This window comes from Rhododendron vialii, chromosome 11a (genome assembly GCF_030253575.1).
Source record: "Rhododendron vialii isolate Sample 1 chromosome 11a, ASM3025357v1".
Lineage (NCBI taxonomy): Eukaryota > Viridiplantae > Streptophyta > Magnoliopsida > Ericales > Ericaceae > Rhododendron > Rhododendron vialii.
Genome location: NC_080567.1, coordinates 2,924,401 through 2,946,604, shown reverse-complemented (window position 1 = coordinate 2,946,604; position 22,204 = coordinate 2,924,401). Strand labels below are relative to the sequence as shown.

The 22,204-nt window shown below is 43.4% G+C and overlaps 1 protein-coding gene across 1 annotated transcript; it reads left to right on the top strand.

Annotated features, from left to right (window-relative positions):
- Positions 1-20,344: 20,344 nt before the first annotated feature.
- On the top strand, positions 20,345-21,160 carry LOC131306761 (uncharacterized). The gene has a single exon (XM_058333185.1). It carries the CDS (start codon positions 20,345-20,347, stop codon positions 21,158-21,160), a length of 816 nt encoding a protein of 271 aa, XP_058189168.1.
- Positions 21,161-22,204: the final 1,044 nt, after the last annotated feature.

Below are 22,204 nucleotides of genomic sequence, written 5' to 3'. Positions count from 1 at the left end.
ATGATGCCAAAGGAGGAGATGGGGTTGCTGCAAAGGAGACTGGTGAGGTCGGGAATGAAGATGTGGCCAAGGACGCTGAGCAGCAGCCAATGAATGTTGATAAAAATACCGAGGCCGATGCTGATGTTGCAAAAGAAGACGCTGCTAAAGCATGACTAGGAGATAACCGTTTTTCTTTTTCTTTGTTGTCTTTGTTGTTTTTTGATCTTCAACTTTGAGGTTTTTTGTTGGGCTGGGCGGATTCGAGCTTGGATTTTACCGCGCCAGATGTAATAGTTTATGGGGAATTTGAATCCGAACGATAAAACTTGGCAATATCTCCCACAATAGGAGTTTTCTTCAACATCTGTGTTCTTTTTTGAATGAATGACTTGACTTCTGAGATTGCAGTGTATCAGCTTTGCCGAACTTAAGCAAACTTGACTTGACTTTTGATATGCTTGCATGTTTGAATAGTTGTTATCTTATAGCCCCTTCTATGGTTTTGGGTCGGCTGAGTTATGTTGAAATGTAGCAAAGTAGAAAACTGCTTCATGTTGGTGTTTGCCGAGCTTTGTACAATGCATAGTGATAATAAAGCCGAGCCTGGGCCATATTTGATGTGTTGTTGTGAAAGTTTGCCAAACCCTGGTTTATTGGAATAGTAGTTATCCTGTAGCCCCCACTTTGGTTTGGGTTCGGCCTACTGGTAGGAATGTTTGTCCAATTGTTGAAGTTGATAGCTGTAGGTGTTGCCGAGCCTGAACCAAAGTAGAGTAATAGAATGTAGAGATTTTGCCAAGCGTGTGTTGTTCTTGGCCAGTTGCTAGTTTAGTTGATGATACTTAGGTTTAGTTCGCCAAAGTTTGTTGAGTGCTCTTGCCTATGGTTTGGGGTTCGGTCGAGGTGCCAGCCCCAAGCCAAGGTGATGAAGTGTTGTAATGTTTGTGGGTGGTTTGCTCACCAAAATGTGAGTGTAACCGGGCTGTGGCCGACGTCATTGTCTTGCCAAGCCGAACAGGAGCCCAAATTCCAGCCGTATTGTGTGTCTTTGGGCTCGGTGGACCTGATGTCTGTTTTGCTTCTTTTGGGCAGTAATAGTGACCGAAGCAGAGGCATAGGAGCCGTTTGTGGGTGTGACTGAGGTCAACGTTTGTGGTTGGCTAAGTTAGCCGAGGTAGAATATAAAGTAAATGGAAAGGAATTTGGAATTGTAAATGACTGCTAGATAAAATTTCTTTGATTCCACAAACATGGAGTACAGGTTAAAATGTAAAGACTTGGGCCGTAGCTAAATAAAAGAAAAATAGGGTAGGCAGTGGCCGAACATGAGGCACACTGTTGGAATTTCGGCTACATGTATGCCTTCTTGAGGTTCTATGCATTCCATGGGTTAGTTAGAACTTTCCCATTCATGTCTTCCAGCACATAGGCACCTTCACCAGCGATCTTGACAACACGAAAGGGACCTTCCCAGTTGGGTTTGAATTTTTGCTTCTTGCTAGCTTGCACCACCTTTCGCCAAACCAAGTCGTCTGGTTTGAAGGTCTTGGTTCGAACACTTCAGTTGTAGCCTCTTGCCACTTGTTGTTGGTATTCGGCGAGCTTTAGCTGAGCGTCATCGCGTTTTTCTTCTGCCATGATCAATTCTTGTTCTACGGCCTTTTCATTAGTCTTTGGATCGAAGATCTCAGTCCTTAGAGTGGGGAATTTGGACTCCAGTGGGATTACCGCCTCCATGCCGAATGCCATTGAAAGGGGGGTTTGGCCAGTTGAGCGTCGTGGTGTAGAACGGTAAGCCCAAAGAACACGTGGTAGTTCCTCAGCCCATTTTCCTCTCTTGGAGTTTAATCGTCGCTTGATCCCGGCGCAGACGGTCTTGTTTGTAGCCTCGCCTTGTCCATTCCCTTGGGGGTATGCTGGTGTGGAGTTGAAGAAGCGTATCCCAAATTCCTCACAGAGGCTGGTCAGGTCTTTATCGACGAATTGGCTTCCATTGTCTGATACGATGGCGTACGGAACTCCAAATCTGGTAACAATGTTTCGCCAGACAAATCTGCGAACGTCAGCTTCTGTGATTGTCACAAGAGGCTCGGCCTCTACCCATTTGGAGAAGTAGTCTGATGCGGTGATCAAGAACTTGAATCCTCCTGGAGCTGTTGGTAGTTTTCCGACAATGTTGAGCCCCCATTGTGCAAAGGGCCAAGGGCTGGTAATAGGGGAGAGGTTCTGGGTGGGTTGCTTTGGTATGGAAGAAAAAAGTTGGCATGGTCGGCATTTGCGAACTGTGTCTTCGCAATCTTTCTTCATGTTTTTCCAGTAGTATCCCTGACTCAAAGCTCTTTGGCAAAGTGACCGGCCGCCAGAGTGGCAGCCACAACTCCCTGAGTGAAGTTCGGCGAGGATCTCTTGAACTTGGGTTGGGTGGACCACGAGGAGATATGGGCCGGAGATAGATTTCCTGTACAGTTGGCCGCTTTCAGAGAGCCAGTAGTAAGCGGCTTTGTTCCTGATGCGATAAGCTTCCTTCTTGTCTGCCGGCAGAGTGTCATTTTTGAGAAACATAATGATCTCGTCCATCCAGCTTGGATCGAGTTCGACAGTAAGTACTTCTGGAGTCGGCTCAAAAGACGGGTGGTCAATGCTGGCGAAGTTGATGGTTCTGAATTCTGAGGCTATGGATGCTGAGGCGAGGCCTGCAAGTGCATCTGCGTGTGCGTTGTGTTCGCGGTTGATCTGCTCGATGCCGAAATTTTGAAATTGAGAGATGAGCTTAGCTGTCGTGGCTTGGTATTTCAACATTCGAGGGTCCCGAGCTTCATAGTCACCGAGTAGTTGATTGACGATGAGTTGGGAGTCGCAGTAGACAACGAGGTTGGTGACTTTCATCGCGATGGCTGAGCGTAAGCCGGCAAGGAGGGCTTCATATTCAGCTTCGTTGTTGGTGGCTGGGAAGTCGATTGTGATGGAGCTTTCATGAAGTGTTCCACAAGGTGAGACCAAGACTACTCCCGCTCCTGCTCCGTTGCTGTTGGAAGCCCCGTCGACATTAAGTCGCCAAGTCTCGCCTTGAAAAAGGTGCCATGGATGGTCTCAGAGCTACATTCGGCAACGTCTTGTGGGGTTGGAGCATTGAGTGCCGCTATGTCTGCTGGAGTGAGTTCTGCTATGAAGTCGGCCAATACCTGGCCCTTAATTGCCGTTCGTGGCTCAAAGCTGATGTCGAAGTTGGCAAGTTCAACGGGCCATTTCGAGACTCTGTTGGAGAGATCTGCTTTCCGAATGAGAGCTTTGAGGGGGTGTTCTGTTAAGACGACGATAGGGTGTGATTGGAAGTAGGGTAGGAGTTTCCTAGCCGCTGAAACAAGAGCAAGGGCTAACTTTTCAAGCGGTAGGTAACGAGTTCGAGCTGGGAGGAGTGTCTTGCTTGTGAAATAGATGGGCTTGTCATCGGCACCTTCCTGCTGTACAAGTGCAGAACTGGTTGCGTGGGCGGACACGGCGAGATAGGGATATAAAGTTTCGAACTCCTTAGGTTTTACCAACAGCGGGGCCGAATTTAAGTAGTCTTTTAGTTCGGCCAAAGCGGAGTCACAATCCGGGGTCCATTCAAAGCTCCGTTGACTTTTTCCCTTCAAGGCGTTGAAGAATGCATGGCACTTGTCTGAGGATTTGCTGATGAATCGGTTAAGAGCCACTGCCATCCCGGTGAGCCTTTGTACTTCCTTGATTGTCCTTGGTGGGAGCAAATCTTTAACAGCCTTGATTTGGTTTGGGTCGGCCTCAATACCTCTTCGAGTGACAAGGTGTCCGAGAAATTTCCCAGCGCTTACCCCGAACGCGCATTTTTCAGGATTCAGCCGTAGCTTGTGTAGCTTGAGGATTTCAAAACCTTCGGCCAAGTCTCGCAGGTGGTTGGATTCCTTTTTGCTTTTGATGACCAGGTCATCAATGTAAGCCTCCACGGTGTGGCCGATTTGTTCTTCTATCATCTTGAATATTGCTCTGTTGAACGTTGCCCCTGAATTCTTGAGTCCAAAGGGCATGACGCGGTAGCAAAAGATGCCATATGGCGTGATGAAAGCAGTTTTCTCCATGTCGTCGGGGTCCATGGCAATTTGGTGGTAGCCACGGTAGGCGTCCAGAAAGCTGAGCCGAGCATGGCCTGCCTTTGCGTCCACAAGTTGATCAATCTTCGGCAGTGGGAACCAATCCGTTGCGTTGGCCTCCCTCGTTCTGACGTCTTTGCGGTGGTGGTGGAGGTGGTGTTCGCCTTCTCCTACCCCCTCCTCCACCAGATCTGGATGCGGCGGGGGTGGTGTCTTGCTGCATATGCTGTTTCATTTGGGCCACCTCCGCCCTTAGCGCAGCCAACTCGTTATCGCGTTCGTCGTCGTGACGCTGTAGCAAACGGATATAGGCCGTCGTTACATCGTCCGCGACTGGTGAGAGACCGGATCCTGGGGCTAGGGACATGGACATGTGCCTCTCATGGGGTGTTGTGGGGATGACATTCCCGCTAGCGTCTTTGGTCCCTGAGATGGCTACATCCGTCTGATCTCCGCCCATTGTGAGTGGTTTGGTCGTTGTTTCACGGAAGAGTGAGGGGATTTGGAGGATGAGAGTCGTTTGAATCAGAAGCGTTTCACGTCGGGTTCACCAATTGTGTGGCCCGTGATCCTCGATCTTCTCCTCCGCTGGTGGTTCGATGGTTATTGAGTCTTCTCCTAGCCTGCACAGGGAGCGCACGACTCAGACCTGGCCGGGGGTTGCCCCGGCAAGGCCCTCCGGCGAGAGGATAAGTATTGTGCAGAGAGAGGAGGCAGAAGACAATGGGTGTGAGTATGTCGAAGCATGTACCTATTTAGGGTTACCATTGCTTAGTATTTATAGAGCTCCCTGACTTGCTCTCTAAGCACCAGCACGTGCCTTGCGCGGGCCAGGCAATGTCATCGTGACGTCACCAAATAGATCTAGTAACCGTTTTTAGGGCTGAGCTGGCACACCCATGTGCGCCCATGATCATCTTCTGTTATAACCGCTTTTACACGTGAGAAGACGCGCAAGTCAGCAGCTAGCCGCGGTTGGCAGCGGCCGTGCTCCGAGGGTGGCCGAACACGCCTTTGCCGACCCTAGCACGTGACCGACGGGAAAGGACACGCCGCAAGGGATCCGCCGAGGAAGGTGGCCGAAAACGAGCTGGCCTTCTGCCGAGCCTATGGCAAATGAGATGGCGACGAAGAATAGGGCCGGGAGCCGTGCACAATGGTTCATGCTCGGCAGGGAATGGGCTCGGTCGTACCACAACGAAGTTCTATGGTTCATGCTCGGTAGGGAGTGGGCTCGGTCGTACCACAACGAAGTTCTATGGTTCATGCTCGGCAGGGAGTGAGCTTCGAGGGAGCATTGTGGGGACAAGGCTGAGCCTAGTTGCCAAGCTCCGGGCCTAGCCGAGCCAAGCTTCGAAGGAGCATTGTGGGGACAAGGTCGAGCCTAGTTGCCTAGCTATGGGCCGAGCCTGAGCTTCGAGGGAGCATTGTGGGGACAAGGCCGAGCCTAGTTGCCTAGCTCCGGGCCAAGCCGAGCTTCGAGGGAGCATTGTGGGGACAAGGCCGAGCCTAGTTGCCAAGCTCCGGGCCTAGCCGAGCCGAGCTTCGAAGGAGCATTGTGGGGACAAGGCCGAGCCTAGTTGCCTAGCTCTGGGCCGAGCCGAGATGGATCGTGGAGGGTAGCATCGTGGCCTTCCATCGAACGTAGCGACTGTGGCTGAACCAGAATATTCGGACCACTACACTTTCACATATGGGTTTGATTATCATGTCCTGCATAGATATTACCAATATAATAATACGCCAACATGATCACCAGTACGTGTTCAAACATAAAACCGAAGTGTTCGAACATGACGGTGCCTTTAGAAAAACTTAAACAAACCCATTACATATCACGGCCAAATCTGTGATTTCTACTCATCACTTAATTGGTGACGTTACAATCGAAGAGCAGAAAATAATACACAGATTGAACTAGATTCATGGATAACCAAAAGAAAATTTTATATTTTCCTCAATAATCTGAGAGAAGAGGCTCCGATACCAATTGTAGGATTTCGTAAGAAACCTTAAACCCAAGAACTCATGTCCAACCATTGAAGAAAATAATTATACCATATGCATACCTGTCGCCATGGAGGATGAAAACCTTAGTGTGTGGTTATTGGTCTTCTGCCTCCAAAACCCTTCTCTTAACTTGATCTTCGTCTCACACACGATGGGATGGTATGAGAAAAGAGGCTAGAGTTGGAGTGGGGACCTTAACCATCTATTTATAAGCCCCTGCTTCCATCATAGCTCATCATAATAGATGGAACTATATTGGGCCATTTAATTGGTCTCTACATATAAAATAAGCCCGCACCACTTAACGAACGTGATATGACCCAAATACGTGCTAATAGAGACGTGTCCATTACCCGGGTCACATTAATTGAACGATCACAACCTTATGGGTAATACCGACATCACGCAAGCACAACATACAATGTTTAATTTTATGAGCAATGTAGGCCCACCAACAGAAAATTGTTAACAAGGTAGTGCGGCGGGGATGGGGGTGACTCGGTGGAGATGTAGAGAGGTGGTGGCCGGAGTGGGTTAACCAAATGATGGTGGGGGCCGAGAGGTGGCTCGGTGGTGACAGGCCGGAGGAGCTGTTCGAAAGAGGAGGTGGTGTGGGGCTGGCAGTCATGGTGATAACAAGTGGTGTTGGTGGAAGGTGGCGGCAGGAGGTGGTGGCGGTTGGTGGAGGTTCGGTTGGACGAGGTGCTGATCGGTTGTAGTGTGGACCGGTGGTGATGAGTTACGGGGGAGATGGTGGTACCCGGTGGTTATGGAGGTGTACGGTGGTGAAGGAGTTCGGAGATGGTGGTAATGGTGGCGAGAGATGTTCGTTGGTTAAGGTAGGAGGTAGTGGTGGCCAGAAGTGGTAACCGGTGAGATGGCCGGCTGCCTTCTCTCTCTCTCTCTCTCTCTCTCTCTCTCTCTCTCTCTCTCGTTTGCTGGGAACAAAACAAGAGAAATGGAAGGGAGGGGATTATTTAAATGGGTTAGGATTTTGCATAAGGGATATAAACCCTCGGGTGTTGATGTGTTGTCTACACATGAGGAAGTTAAGGAGAAGAATGGGGATTTGGTCTCCTATTTAACTCAGCCGAGATTAAAGAAATAGGGAAGCGTTGGGTCAGGAACAAAAAGGCTCCGGTGCAACACATGCATACACTCGGACAAATACTCGCCGGACACGCACGCACATTAACAGTTACGAAATTAAAACTGGTGTGACGACATAAATAATTTTTCGCATTAAATAAACTAACGAGCAAAAATAATATTTTTGTTTTGATAATTATTATTATTTATTAAAAATACCGGGTCTTTACAATTTATGCCATCTTTCAATTGATTATGTATCTTAATCTATAATCTTTTAGGTTATTTTAAAAACTTTGATTGAAAGAACTAATTAGATCTATCAACATTCAGTTCTTTTCAAGTCAAGGATCCCTGATTTTTCTTATGGTCCAGACCTCATGTGGAAGTCCACTTTGATCAAATTTTGATGATCCAAACCGTTCAATGTGTTTAAATGTGTTTTTACCCGCGAGAAACCGGCAAAAAATATGACCTGAAAGGGCTTGATCTGAGCAATTTATCATAAAAATGCATTTTATGAAAAGCTATAGTGACCCGTATATTTTTAATTATTGAAATGTTTATTAAATGTTAAGTTGGGAAAATACAGTTTACGTGGTGATTATTTGAATTGCGGTTTGAAGTGGAAGAATGGGAATTAGAGGGAAAAAATTGTGTGATTTGCCTTTGAGGTAGTATATAAGTGTGTGTGAGGGTGTAGGAGATGAAATATCTCTTGTATCTCTCTCACTATCCCGTCCTCTCTCTCTCTCTCACTATCCCATCCTCTCTCTCTCTCTCTCTCTCTCTCTCTCAAAACTCCACTCCATCTCACCAAAACCTCAAGGATTCACCCTCATTTCACCTCTTCTACATGATTTTGGGCTCGTATCTTGTTGGGGAAAGCTCGGAAAGAAGTTCTTGGTTGATTTCAGAGTTGGAAAGTCTAGGGCTTCCTTGCTTGATCTCTCGTTTGAAGCTTCCATCTCGAGGTAGGGATTTCTTTGCCACATTTTTGTGTTTATATGTTGATTAGGTGTGGAAATCGTGCTTTAAATCATAGGTTATTGTGTTGTGCTTGCCCTTGAGTTTTTTTGCACAAAATCGTTGTTCGTAATGTCCCCATATCGATACACGTATTTGTGTATTGATACGCTAAAGGAATCTGCATGCCAGTAGCTTTAGAATCTATCGTAGCGTTTCCGTATCGATACAATTATTTTTGTATCGATACTCCAAAATTTCCCGTGTCGATACAATTATTTTTGTATCGATACTCCTTGGCTTTCTGGGGCAATTTTGCCCATGTTGCTTACGATTCGACCGTTTTAATTCCCGATCATTTCTAAACCTTTTTGGACATCTCCTAATCTATTCCAAGCATGTTCAATTGACTTCCTTTGATTTGTTGATGTTATCTGTGATCCGTTGGCCTTCCGTTAGTAAAGAACGAATAGGAATTCACTTGATTAAAATTATGTTAAAGTGTAACTAATTGATTGAATGATTACTTGAGAGTGCTTGTGGCATATTGGTAGCCTATTGGTATAACGTATGATGGTTTCATGTACAAGTATGATTATGAGAAAATCTTAATTTGCATATTACATAAGAAAGTAGTTGTTTGGGTTGGAAGTTGGGATAGAGAGTCTCGTAACGCAAGGGGTGATAATACAGAGACTCAAGTGGGTCTTGTAAAGCAAGGGGTGATAATATGGTAACCCTCGTGGTGTTATACTATAACGCAAGCGATGAAAATACAGACGATCGAGACTGATGATAGTGAGTCGTGTCGAGTTTGTTGGAGCCGTTAATGATTTATGATCTATAGGGTCTATTGCATTGATGGCATGTCTTAGAACGATCGTAATGAACATTGGCATATCTATGAGTTGATTATAACTCTTTGGTTGAACTATAACCTCATGTCTTCTTCCTTTTGCACTTGTCATCATATTTGGACATAGAATTGGTAAAAGATTTTCCTCTTGGGCTAGTGTAGCTCAATCTATCTTTCTTTTTAGGTTCAAATGCTGGACAATAGCTTTCATGCATTGTATGCTTGGATGTGAAGAGTTTTGGAAGCTAACTTCATTAGTTACTTAATCATCTTTGTAATCCATTTTCTTTTGATAAAGATGGGTTTGTAACTATTCATTCAAGAATTTCCTTCTAACTAAACTGTTTGTAACTTAATAACTTGTTCATATTGTACTTAAGCTTATTTTGGGGCCGGTGTGCCAATGTTGTTAATCTTTGAACTTGGGGACTTGATTTATAAATTAATCAGGCGGGAACTCTTTTGGGTATTATTTATGATATGCGGGGAACTTTTATTGAAATGGATTATTTAATTATGTTGAAAATCGAGGGCATGACAAATTGGTATCAAAGCAACTAGGTTTGAATACTTTGAGACCATGGGGAGACTTTTAGTCTCATGGGTTCAAAATGTCATGCCTTTTTGCATAACATATTTGTGCTTGTGTGCATTGGCATTACTTGGCTTTTATGGCATTGCATTTCAATATTGTAGAGTGGCGCAGAGTTGTTTGACCCGTGTTGGGATAGTTGGAGGCTTCGACCTCATGAAATAGTGTAGCTATTGATGAACCTTTCTTTCTTATAACTTGTAGTAAGATGCCTTCGAGAACTCGTGTTAGAGCAGGTGAGGCCGAAAGTCAGGGTGGTCATGGCCGAGGGGCACCGGTTGAGGACGAGGTTAGCCATCATGGGGAAAATATGAATGGGAATCACGGGAAGGGGCTAGACAAGGTTAGGGAGAGGAAGTACCGGTCGTTCAGAATCCTTTTGTTAGGGATTTCGTTGTGGCTGCAAATCTTCTAAACCCAGCTCCTACGGAAAATGCGGACAGTCGTACCTTGTCAGCAATAAGGGAGTTTAGTCATAGGAATCCACCAACGTTTGATGGGTCGAGCAGTGACCCTCTTGTGGCCGATCATTGGCTAGCTCATATCCGAAAACTCTTTAGGACTCTTAAGATCACGGAGGATGACTTACAAGTCAATATTGTGGCCGTTAAACTTACCAGAGTGGTGGGAGTCTATGTTAGAATCGAGAAAGGATGCAAGGAGAGCGGCAAGGACCGCGGCTCAAGCAAATGAGCTAGATGTGGAGAACTTGACTTGGGCCAAATTTAAGGTGCTCTTCGAGGAGCAGTATTTTTTGGAAACGAGTTGTGACATGTTGCGGGAGGAGTTTGAGAAGCTAGAGCAAGGGAATATGACCATATCGGAATATACCTTAAAGTTTCAATCATTGTCCCATTTCGCGCTGGAGTTAGTGGCCACTGAAGAAAGGAAGTGTAGGCGGTTCGAAAGGGGCTTGCACGACACCGTGAAGAATTTTGTTGTGGCACAACACAAAGGCAAGTTTTCGGAAGTCGTTGAGTGTGCGAAGAGCATCGAGACACCTAGGTAGGCACCCAAAAACACTAAGGTTTGGGAACCAAGGCAACCAGCGGGGGGTATAAGCTCTTCATTGGGGAGTTTCGGTAGTTAGGGGAGGAAGAGACAAAGAGATCAAATGTCAACTTCGTAGGGTCTGTCAAACTTTAGGCCACTATCTTCTTCATTTGGGACTCAGGGAGTTTCCAATAGACCTAGGATCGTATGTCACGAGTGTGGTCAAGCGGGGCATATCTGCGCCCAGTGTCCGCGACTTTTGAACACATGCTTTACTTGTGGGAAGAGTGACCATTTTGCAAAAAATTGCCCGCGTGGAGAAGGGGCACATAGTGAATCTAGTTCGGTGCAGCAGCCAAGGGTTGGGCAGAGTTCTAATCGACAATCATTTCAGGGTAATCAAAGGCAACAGTAGTCTCACTTTCGTCAGACCACTTCAACTCAGGGATCTCAGGTTGAGAGAGGAGCGAGTTCTTCGACACCTACTCAGGGTTCTGGTCAACGGGGTGGACATGTTCAGAGTCAGATGACTCAGGGAAGGGCTTTTGCCATCACTTCTGCTATTCCGCCTCTACCACCTCCTGTTACTTCTCAGACCCTAGAGACTTCGATTATGAGGGGTACATTTCTCTTATTTAACTCCTTTGCTAGAGTGTTATTTGATTTTGGAGCATCGCATTCATTCATTGCTACATCTTTTGCTTGTGCTTTGGAATTGAAAATCGAAAGTATTAGTCCTCCATTATTTGTTGAGACACTTATAGGAGGTAAGTCGCCACTAGATCGTATTTGTTGAGATTGTGAGTTTATCATTCAAGATTGTCATTTTACCATTGACTTCATTGTGTTGAATATGTCAGGTTTCAATCTTATATTGGGAATGGATTGGTTGTCTACATTCCACACAACCATAGATTGCTTCAAGCGTCAGGTCCATATTTGTCCGCCTGGGGGTACTTGTTTTGAGTTCTTTAAGGAGCGTCGGAAACCAATAGAGCCATATTTGTGTGGGTCTCGAGAGCAAGATTCGATGTATGCCTTACTAGCGTGTTTGGCCTTAGATGAAGAAGTATCCGCGCGTGGGGAGTTACCTCTTTACCTCTTGTTGTTTGCAACTTTCCAGATGTGTTTCCGAAGGAGTTACCTGGTTTACCACCCGAGAAAGAAATTGAATTTTCTATTGATTTGCTTCCTGGTACCACTCCTATTTTCGTACCTCCATATCTCTTTGCGCTCATTGAATTGAGGGAGTTAAAGACTTAGTTGCAAGAATTGGAAGGTTTGGGGTTTATCCGCCCGAGCACGTCACCGTGGGGAGCACCGGCATTGTTTGCTCAGAAGAAAGATGGGTCGCTTCGTCTATGTATCGATTATCGTAAGTTGAACTGTGCCACCATTAAGAATAAGTACCCAATGCCTAGAATTGATGACTTGTTTGACCAACTTTGAGGCACAACTTGTTTCTCTAAAATTGATTTGAGGTCCGGTTATCATCAGTTGAGGGTTCAGAGGGAAGATATTCCTAAAACCGCTTTTCATACTCGCTATGGCCACTATGAATTTGTTGTCATGCCCTTTGGATTGACAAACGCACCGGCAACTTTTATGGACTTAATGAACCGTATTTTTTGTGCCTATCTTGATCGTTTTGTGGTGGTTTTTGTGGAAGATATCCTTATCTACTCACCTTTGGAGGAGGAACACCAAACTCACCTTTCTATTGTTCTTGAACTCTTGAAAGAACACCGTTTATATGCCAAACTTAGCAAGTGCAAATTTTGGTTGTCCGAAGTCAAGTTTTTGGGTCACGTTGTGTTGGGTCACATTGTGTCGAAGGATATGGGGTATCCATTGATCCAGGAAAGATAGAGTCCGTAATGAATTGGCAACGATCGAAGAGTGTATTCGAGATTCGTAATTTCTTGGGTTTGGCCTGGTACTATCATCGTTTTGTCCTTGATTTCTCTTGTCTAGCGGCTCCGATGACTAGATTGACTCATAAGGGGACTCATTTCGTTTAGAGTGACACGTGTGAGATGGCCTATAAGGAATTGAAGAAAAGGTTGACTACCGCGCCAGTTTTGGTTGTGCCCGAACGGGGAGTCGGTTACTGAGTGTATTGTGATGCTTCGAAAGATGTCACGCCCTTGATTTTCAACATAAATAAATAAACCATTTCAATAAAAGATCTTTGCATGAGATAAATAATACCCAAAATGGTTTCCCAGTTCAATTTACAAATGAGTCCCCATTTTTAATTAAATACACCCTTGGCATCACTGCCCAAATTAACTTCGATACAAGTACAAAGTGTTTAGAACATTACAAACTTAAGTCAAAAGATAATTCAAGAGTTAAATTAGTTACAAAGCCATCTTTAATCAAAAGTAAGTCTATTACAAAGATGAGTGAGTAACTAAATCAAGTTAGCTTCAAAAAATCTTCATATCCAAGCACACCATAGCATGTAATCTATTGCCCAGCATTAGGACCCAAAAAGAAAGATTTTGTTGAGCTACTCTAGCCCAATAGGAAATTCTCTACAAAATCTATATGTAATGAGATGATGAGTGTAACGCCCCCAATTTTGGGTATGTTAAATGAACATTTTATTGATAAAACCAAATGGAGTCTGGCTCGTTATTACAACAAAACTCCCACAAGAGTTCAATATTTACACAAATGAAGGGGGTTCTAGGGTTCCTAACTACAGCTCCACCTGCTCCTCCATCCTAGCCAGCTCCTCAACTCCAAAAGCCTCCAAGGTGTACTGTTCATCTTGATAATCTACAAGGTCTAACACATTATACCAGCGTCGCCACCGATATAATATGTCAAGGTCACCAAAGGTAACACCATGAGCTTAAAAAGCTCAATAGAATAATCTAAACCCACTAACCCTTAACTTACAAACAATAAAAATTATACAATAGACAGTAACAATAACACATCCACATTCGATATTCAACTATCGTTGGTGTCCATGATTTTCTGTGTTTCTCCTACGTGACTCATCGTAGACCGTGTCACCATTTTCCACTTTTTTTTTTCCAAATCAACGTTTCCAAAATTTGTGTTTAACACACCCAACCTCGGTTCCGCCGCTCTGGGTTCCCGAGTATCCGCACAATGGTTCCGCCGCTCCGGGTTCCCATTGGCACTCAATTGCATTGGCACCTCTCCGCGGTAACCAAGCCACACACCCTACCTCGGTTCCGCCTCTCCGGGTTCCCGGGTATCCGCAAAATGGTTCCGCCGCTCCAGGTTCCCATTGGCACACACACACACACACACACCCCCAACTCACATAATGCCACCAAAATTGGTCATTATGTAGTTTCAAAATATTTTCTTCTTCAAACACTTTTTCCTTGTTAACCACACCCTATGTGCCATGTTTCTAACTTTCTTTATTTCGGTGTCTCGTTTTCATGCATAGACTCCGCGGTAGGACTTTCCACATAAGGAATCATAAAGCATTCATTGAATTCTTGAAACTAAACTAGCAAGATCATCCAACTCTATATTATTTAGCATGCTCAAAACATAAGTTGACGAGTTCAACATACTCCCCATCCTTTTCATTATTTCTAGAAAACACCTTTCAAGTATTTCATGAAATTCTAACATTTTAGGCAACAGATAACCTTAACAGTCAACAGATAACCTTATATACTTATGACAGATAACTTTAACAGTCAACAGATAACCTTATATACTTAGAGAAAACGGTTAAGATCTTTGAACTAAAGACATTCTACTTTCCAACATACGATTCTATACTATACGTAGAGTTAGTAGGCTAGGGATTCTACCTTACTTCTTGGCGGTGGTCGGCTACGAAGAATTGGTCGTCGATTTTGTGATTCGGCGGCGTAACGGCTCCGGATTGCTTCGAAAGGTAGAGAGATGAACTTTTCTCTTCCTAGAAACAACTTACTAACTAAACTAAGCTACTTTAGAGATCTAGTGGTGGTTTCGGAAGTGGTTTGGTGGTTTCTCTCAAGAACTCTCAAGAAAACTAGAACTTTTTGAACTAAGAACACTTAGACTTTCTAGAGAGAAGTTGAAGCAATGAGTGAAGGTGTGAGTTCAAGCTTGGAGTGAGCTTGCTATTTATAGGCAAGGCTCTCCCTCTCCCCCTCAAGGCCGGCCCCCTCTCTCTCTCTCCAAATCTCATTTTTTTATTCCAAACATCAAGCTTTCTTGGAAGATCAAAGTCTAGTCCTAGGCTTGCATGGCTAGGTTTAGTCCTTTGGATTTGATCTTGGAAGATTTGTGGAAGAAAGGAGAGTTTGTACATAGTTTAAAATTGATAAATGTACAAAATAGGACAATGGAGGTTAGATTTTGCTTGTACAAGTGTATCTCTATGGATTTTAAGTACAATGGAAGATCAAGCCCAAGTCCAATCCAATCTCTTCCTCTTTTTCTTCTCTCTCTCTTCTCTCTCCCTCCTCTCCCTCCTCTCCCTCTCGGCCCTCCTCTCTTTCTCCCTCTTCTCTCTCTCATGTACTAGTACATACACACACACACATATATATATATATATATATATATACTATTATGTACAAGAAAGACATAAAAATATTATGTACTTTTGGTACTTGTGTCAAAGAGATCTAAAGGCCAAGATTTTCTTATTAAACAATAGAATTAGCACATGTGTACTTAGCAATATAAATATTCATCCAAGTACATATATTTATGTATAACTAAGGTACTATGAATCTAGGTACATCACACCTCCAATTAATTTAAACCAATTGGGTACAAAACCCCAATATAAAATAATATTAGAGTACTTAGGAAATCTTAGGTCTTTTAAGTCCAAAAGTACCTACACAATATAATATAGGTACAATATCACATGGGCAATTAGGAATGATTTGTTTATTAAGCCCTAGTACTAAGTTGAAAGACTAACCCTATTACCCAATGGATAATAAATCCCCTAGTATTTATTGTCCAATGGACAAAAGTAATGAGGAAATTTTTATAGTTAAATAATCAAAAATGTCCTTCTAAACAATTATAAAATTCTATTCTTTTATAGATATTAGTACTTAATCAAATCTTTCAATGAATACTTTTAATATAAAGAATAGGGTTTCTATTACCCAATGGATAAAAGTTCCCCTAACTTTTATCGTCCAATGGATAAAGAAGAAAACCAAAATAATAAAAGAAAATAAATAAACAATTTCAAGTCTAGGGTTGAAAAGGTTCACAAGGTTCAAAGATGGCAAAAAGGTCCATCTATGGTAACTAGGTGACTTCCTAGCTCGGTTCTTCCAACTAATTGGTTAGAAACTAACTAGACTTGCCAAGTAGGGCTTAAAGTCAAGAAATATACTTTTAAAGGACTAAAATCTAATTATGACGGATTATTGGAATTTAAAAGAGATTTAAAAGAAATCCAAGTAATAAAATTCAAATATTGAACGAAATTTTTATTTACCGAAAATCAGGGCCGTTACAATGAGCATGAATATGATAAATCAATTAGATGACAAATCCAAACAATGTACGTCAACACCCTTTGCAAGTATCATAGCATTCTCATACACGTACACACACACGCATGCGCACACTTCTTCCAACGAATCTCCACCCCTTGCGAATTGTGTTTCCACCCCTTGTGTCACAATAGACTCCACTCCTTGCGTCATTTGTGTTCCCACCCCTTGCGTCACAATAGACTCCACAATCGCTTCACAACGACAATCACACTATCATCACAGTCAATACCAAAGCCATAATTCATTACTCACACACCGACATTATCAGACACATCATAGATAGCCCATGGATCATAACAATCAAGACTACAATACCACTTTCAAAAGAATAAGCAACTCTCAATGCCACAAAGTATACCATTCGATCATAAATAGCAAACAAACACCCATATCACACTTAATCACCACAAAACATGTAAAGGATGAGAGAAATCCCTACCTAAGTGGGTTTTGAGCAAAACCCTAGGTCTACCAAGTGCTATATGCTTGAATCCACCAAAAACGAGCTCCACCCAAGTTTAGATACAAGATCTAAAGTGAATACAACCCAAAAACAAGATAAATGAACAAAGATTAACAAGTGATTAAGAGGAGAGAGAGAAAAACGTGGGTGAGAGCCCAAAGATGAGAGCAAGAACACAAAACTTATCCCTTGTTCTCCAAATGCAAGATTCAAGTGATTTTGAGGTTGGAAACCCTTGGATCTTAAAGATTTGAGGTTGAAATCAAGAGTTTTGGGAGAGATTGGAGTGGAGTAGGTGAGAGGGGGTGTTTCCAGGTGTATTTCGTGGTGTTTGGGTGTGAAAAATGGTAAAGGGGGGTATTTATAGTGGTCCAAAAAGTGTGCTGAATTTTCTAAAAAACGACAGTGGGTACCGGTACTGAAAAATTCAATACCTGTACTGGAACCTTCAAAAGTCAAATTGTCCCAGCTCTGCACATTGGGTACCCGTACTGGAAAAATGTAGTACCTATACTTGCTGGGTAGAAAAATAAAAATTCCAACGGCCACCAAATCAAACCCCAATCGCTACCAACCCTTCCAAACATTATTACAACCTCAAAATACGATAGTCCACACATTTTAAACGATTAAAGAAAATAAAATAATTCACGAGTCTCTACAAAAGAAGGGTTAGGGTGCGTTTTGATGCAATTGGGACAAGTGGTGGCGTATGGATCGCGACAATTCAAAACTCACGAGCAGAACTACCCTACCCATGACTTAGAACTTGCGCCGTCATCTTTGCTTTGAAGAGTTGGCGCCATTATCTTTACGGTGAGAGGTTCGAAGTCTTTTCCGATCACAAGAGACTAAAATACTTATTCTCTCAAAAGGAGCTTAATTTGCGACAACGCCATTGGATGGAACACTTAGAAGATTACAATTTTGTGTTGCAATATCGCTCGGGAAAGGCGAATGTGGTAGCGGAAGCGTTAAGTAGAAAATCAACACACCTTGTGAGTTTAGCCATCCATGAGTGGAAAACGATGAACAACTTAGGCTCGTATGCATTGCATTTTGAAGAGGTTCATGATGGAGTCACCTGTGTAACTTGACCGTTCAATCAACCTTGTCGACTCGGTTAATCGAAGCTCAACAAGATGAAGAAGCGGGGGAATTTTGCACCAAGTTCCTTTTGAGAGGGGTGGATGATACATGCAGATCAAAGTTTGCGATACGAAGGAAAACTGTTCCTACATTTTTCGTGTCGAGAGGAAATTTTGAGAGAATTTCACCATTCACCATTAGCTGTGCATCTGGGGGGAACGAAAATGTATCATGACTTGCGTAGACAGTTTTGGTAGACGGGAATGAAGAGAGATGTCGTCATCTTCGTGTCCAAATGCCTTATGTGCCAACAAGTGAAAGCCGAACATCAACGACCTACGGGGGAGTTGCAACCGTTACCAGTGGCCGAATGGAAGTGGGAGAACGTGACAATGGATTTCGTTACCGGTTTATCGAGGTCACCGAGGGGCATGATACCATTTGGGTGATAGTCGATCAATTGACCAAGTCAGCGTATTTCTTACCTATTCAGGTTACGGATTTGATAGATACGTTTAGTCGTTTGTACATCCACGAGATTATCTGTCTTCATGGTATTCCCGTTTCTATCGTGTTGGATCGAGATCCAAGGTTTACTGTGAACTTTTGGCAAAGTCTGCACACCGCTCTTGGCACCAATCTCTTATTGTTTAGGACCGTGTATCACCCTCAAACGGATGGGCAATCCGAGAGAACGATTCAAATTTTAGAAGATATGCTTCGGGTGTGTGTTATGGATTTTCGAGGAAATTGGGAGGATCACCTACCATTAGTCAAATTTGCGTACAACAATAGCTACCAATCTAGTATTGAGATGGCACCATATGAAGCTTTATATGGAAGACCGTGTCGATCACCCATTTGTTGGACCGAGTTAGGCGAGGCTACGTTGGTTGGGCCAGATTTGATCAAAGAAACCTCCGAGAGTATGAGTGCGATTTGTCAACGTCTTCTTGAGGCACAAAGGAGAACCACCAAGCAAGTCAAAGTGATTTGTCAACGATTGTTAACCATGCAAAGTAGGCAAAAGAGTTATGTCGATCGTCGCCGCCGACCGTTATCATTTGAAGTGGGGAATCACATGTTCCTTAACGTGTCACCACGCCGGGGACTATCTCATTTTGGGCAAAGGGGCAAACTTTCACCTTGTTTGATCGGACCATTTGACATTATCAAGAAGATTGGGGAAGTGGCATATCGATTGGCATTGCCACCAAGGCTATTGAGCATTCATGATGTGTTTCATGTATTGATGTTGCGGAAGTACAAGCCAGATCCATCACACGTTCTAGAGTGGTCCAAACTAGAGTTGGAAGCCGATGCATCTTATGGGGAGGAGACAATACATATCCTAGATTCAAGCAAGCAAGTTTTGAGGTGTAAGACCATACCGTTAGTGCGAGTTCTTTGGAGTACTCTCAGAAAGGAAGAGTCGATGTGGGAAAGGGAAGATGAAGTTAGAGAAAAGTATCTGCATTTGTTTCCAAATTAACCAATGTGAGTCTTGAAAATTTAACCTTATGGTTGTTAACTTGTTGTTTGGATAATATGTATTGTTGCATGAGCATAATTACTTGATGCATGATCTCAGTTGCCTTGAGTTGTAAATTTTGGAACAAATTTTTTTAAAGGAGGATAGACTTTAGAGACCCATATATTTTTAATTATTGAAATGTTTATTAAATATCAAGTTAGGAAAATATGGTTTACGTGGTGATTATTTGAACTGTGTTTTGAAGTGGAAGAATGGGAACTAGAGGGAGTAAATGTGTGATTTGCCTTTCAGGTAGGATATAAGTGTGTGCGAGGGTGTAGGATATAAAATATCTCCTTGTGTGTCTCTCACTCTCCCATCCTCTCTCTCTCTAGCCGTTTTTGCTCTCTCTCTCTCTCTTCTCCTCTCACTCAAAACTCAACTCCATCTCACCAAAACGTCAAGGATCCACCCTCATTTCACCTCCTCTACACAATTTTGGGCTCGTATCTTGTTGGGTAAAGCTTGGAAAGAAGTTCATGGTTGATTTCAGACTTGGAAAGTCTAGGGCTTGCTTGCTTGATCTCTCGTTTGATGCTTCCATCTCGAGGTAGGGACTTCTTTGCCACTTTCATGTGTTTATATGTTGATTAGGTGTGGAGATCGTGCTTTAAATCATTGGTTATTGTGTTGTGCTTGCCTTGTGTTTTCTACACAAAATCGTTGTTTGTAATGTCCCTGTATCGATACAAGTATTTGTGAATTGATACGCTGAAGGAATCTGCATTCCTGTAGCTTCAGAATCTGTCATAGCATTCCCATATCGATCCAATTATTTTTTTATCGATATTCCAAACTTTCCCGTATCAATACAATTATTTTTGTATCGATACTCCTTGGCTTTCTGGGCAGTTTTGCCCATATTGCTTACGATTCGACCGTTCTGATTCCCGATCACTTCTAAACCTTTTTGGACATCTCCTAATCTATTCCAAGCATGTTCAATTGACTTCTTTTGATGCTTTGATGTTATCCGTGATCCGTTGGCCTTCCGTTAGTAAAGAACGAATAGGAATTCACTTGATTAAAATTACGTTAAAATGTAACTAATTGAGTTGGGTTCCGTGCAGCAGCAGGGAATGGGGTATAATGTTGGCCAATAGTTTAGGGGCACTCAGCAGTAGCCTCACTTCCAGCAGACTATGTCAGTTCAGAATTCCGGGGTTGATAAGGGAGTGAGTTCTTCCACGCCTACTCAGAGTTCTGGTCAGAGGGGAGGTCTTGTGCAGGGTCAGAGTACTCAGAGGCGAGTTTACAATATCACTTATGCTGTTCCATCTACCGCTTCTCAGGCTCCGGAGACATCTGTTGTGAGGGGTACATTTCTATTGTTCAATTCCTTTGCTAAAGTACTCTTTGATTCTGGAGCATCACATTCATTCATCGCTACATCATTTGTGTGTGCCCTGGATTTGGAAACGGAAAATGTTAATCCTCCTTTGCTTGTTGAGACACCTTTAGGGGGTAGAACGCCTCTTGATCGTATTTGTCAAGAATGTGAGTTGATCATTTGTGACCGTCGTTTAGTATTCGATTGCATCGTTTTGGGAATGTTGGAGTTTGATCTTGTCTTGGGAATGGATTGTCTATCTACCTTTCATGCTACCATTGATTGTTTCAAGCGTCGAGTTCGTATTTGTCCTCCTGAGGGTCCTTGTTTCGAATTCTTTGGGGAGCATCAGGAACCGTTGGAACCGTATCTATGTGGGTTTCGAGAGCGCAAGTCAATTTATTCCTTGTTGGCAAGTTTGACATTAGATGAGGATGCCTCCGTGTGTGGGGAGTTACCCTTAGTGGTTTGCGATTTTTCGGACGTGTTTCCGGAAGAATTACCTGGTTTACCTCCCGAGAGAGAGATTGAGTTCGCTATCAACTTATTTCCTGGTACAGCTCCTATCTCCGTACCTCCGTATTGTTTCACGCCCGCCGAATTGAGAGAGTTGAAGACTCAGTTGTAGGAACTGGAGAACTTAGGATTCATTCGTCCGAGTACATCACCGTGGGGAGCACTGGCTCTTTTCGCGCAAAAGAATGATGGTTCACTCTGCTTGTGTATCGATTATCGTAAGCTAAACTGAGTCACCATTAAGAATAAGTGTCCCATGTCTAGAATCGATGATTTGTTTGATCAACTTTGGGGTGTGACTTGCTTTTCTAAAATTGACTTGAGGTCCAGTTATCACCAATTGAGGGTTCGAAGAGAGGATATTCCTAAGACCGCATTCCGTACTCGTTATGGTCATTACAAATTCGTTGTTATGCCTTTCGGATTGACGAACACTCCAGCTACATTCATGGACTTAATGAATCGTATCTTTCGTGCGTACCTTATCGTTTTGTGGTTGTATTCGTCAATGACATCCTTATTTACTCGCCTACGGAAGAGGAACACCAATCTCATCCCACCATTGTTCTTGAACTCTTAAGGGAGCACCAATTGTACACCAAGCTTGGTAAGTGTGAGTTTTGGCTATCCGAAGTCAAATTTTTGGGTCATGTGGTTTCGAAGGGTGGTGTGTCTATAGATCCGAGGAAGATAGAGTCGATTATGAATTGGCAGCGACCGAAGAATGTGTTTGAAATCTGTAGTTTCTTGGGTTTGGCCGGGTACTACCGCCGTTTTGTTCTTGACTTCTCTCGTCTAGCGGCACCAATGACTAGATTAACTCGTAAGGGGACTCATTTTGTTTGGAGTGACGCGTGTGAGATGGCCTTTGAAGAATTGAAGAAGCGATTGACTACTGCACCGGTTTTGATTGTGCCCGAATGTGGAGTTGGTTACTCTGTATATTGTGATGCGTCTAAGGAAGGGTTAGGGTGCATGTTGATGCACGCGGGGCGAGTAGTAGCGTATAGCGGCACTTGAAAACTCACGAGCGAAACTATCCTACCCATGATCTAGAACTTGTGGCCATCGTTTTTGCTTAGAAAAGTTGGCGCCATTATTTGTACGGAGAAAAATTTGAAGTCTTTTCAGACCACAAAAGTTTGAAATATTTGTT

Excerpts from the sequence above, each read along its gene's own strand:
- LOC131306761 (XM_058333185.1), top strand. The coding sequence starts at position 20,345 with ATGTCAGTTCAGAATTCCGGGGTTGATAAGGGAGTGAGTTCTTCCACG.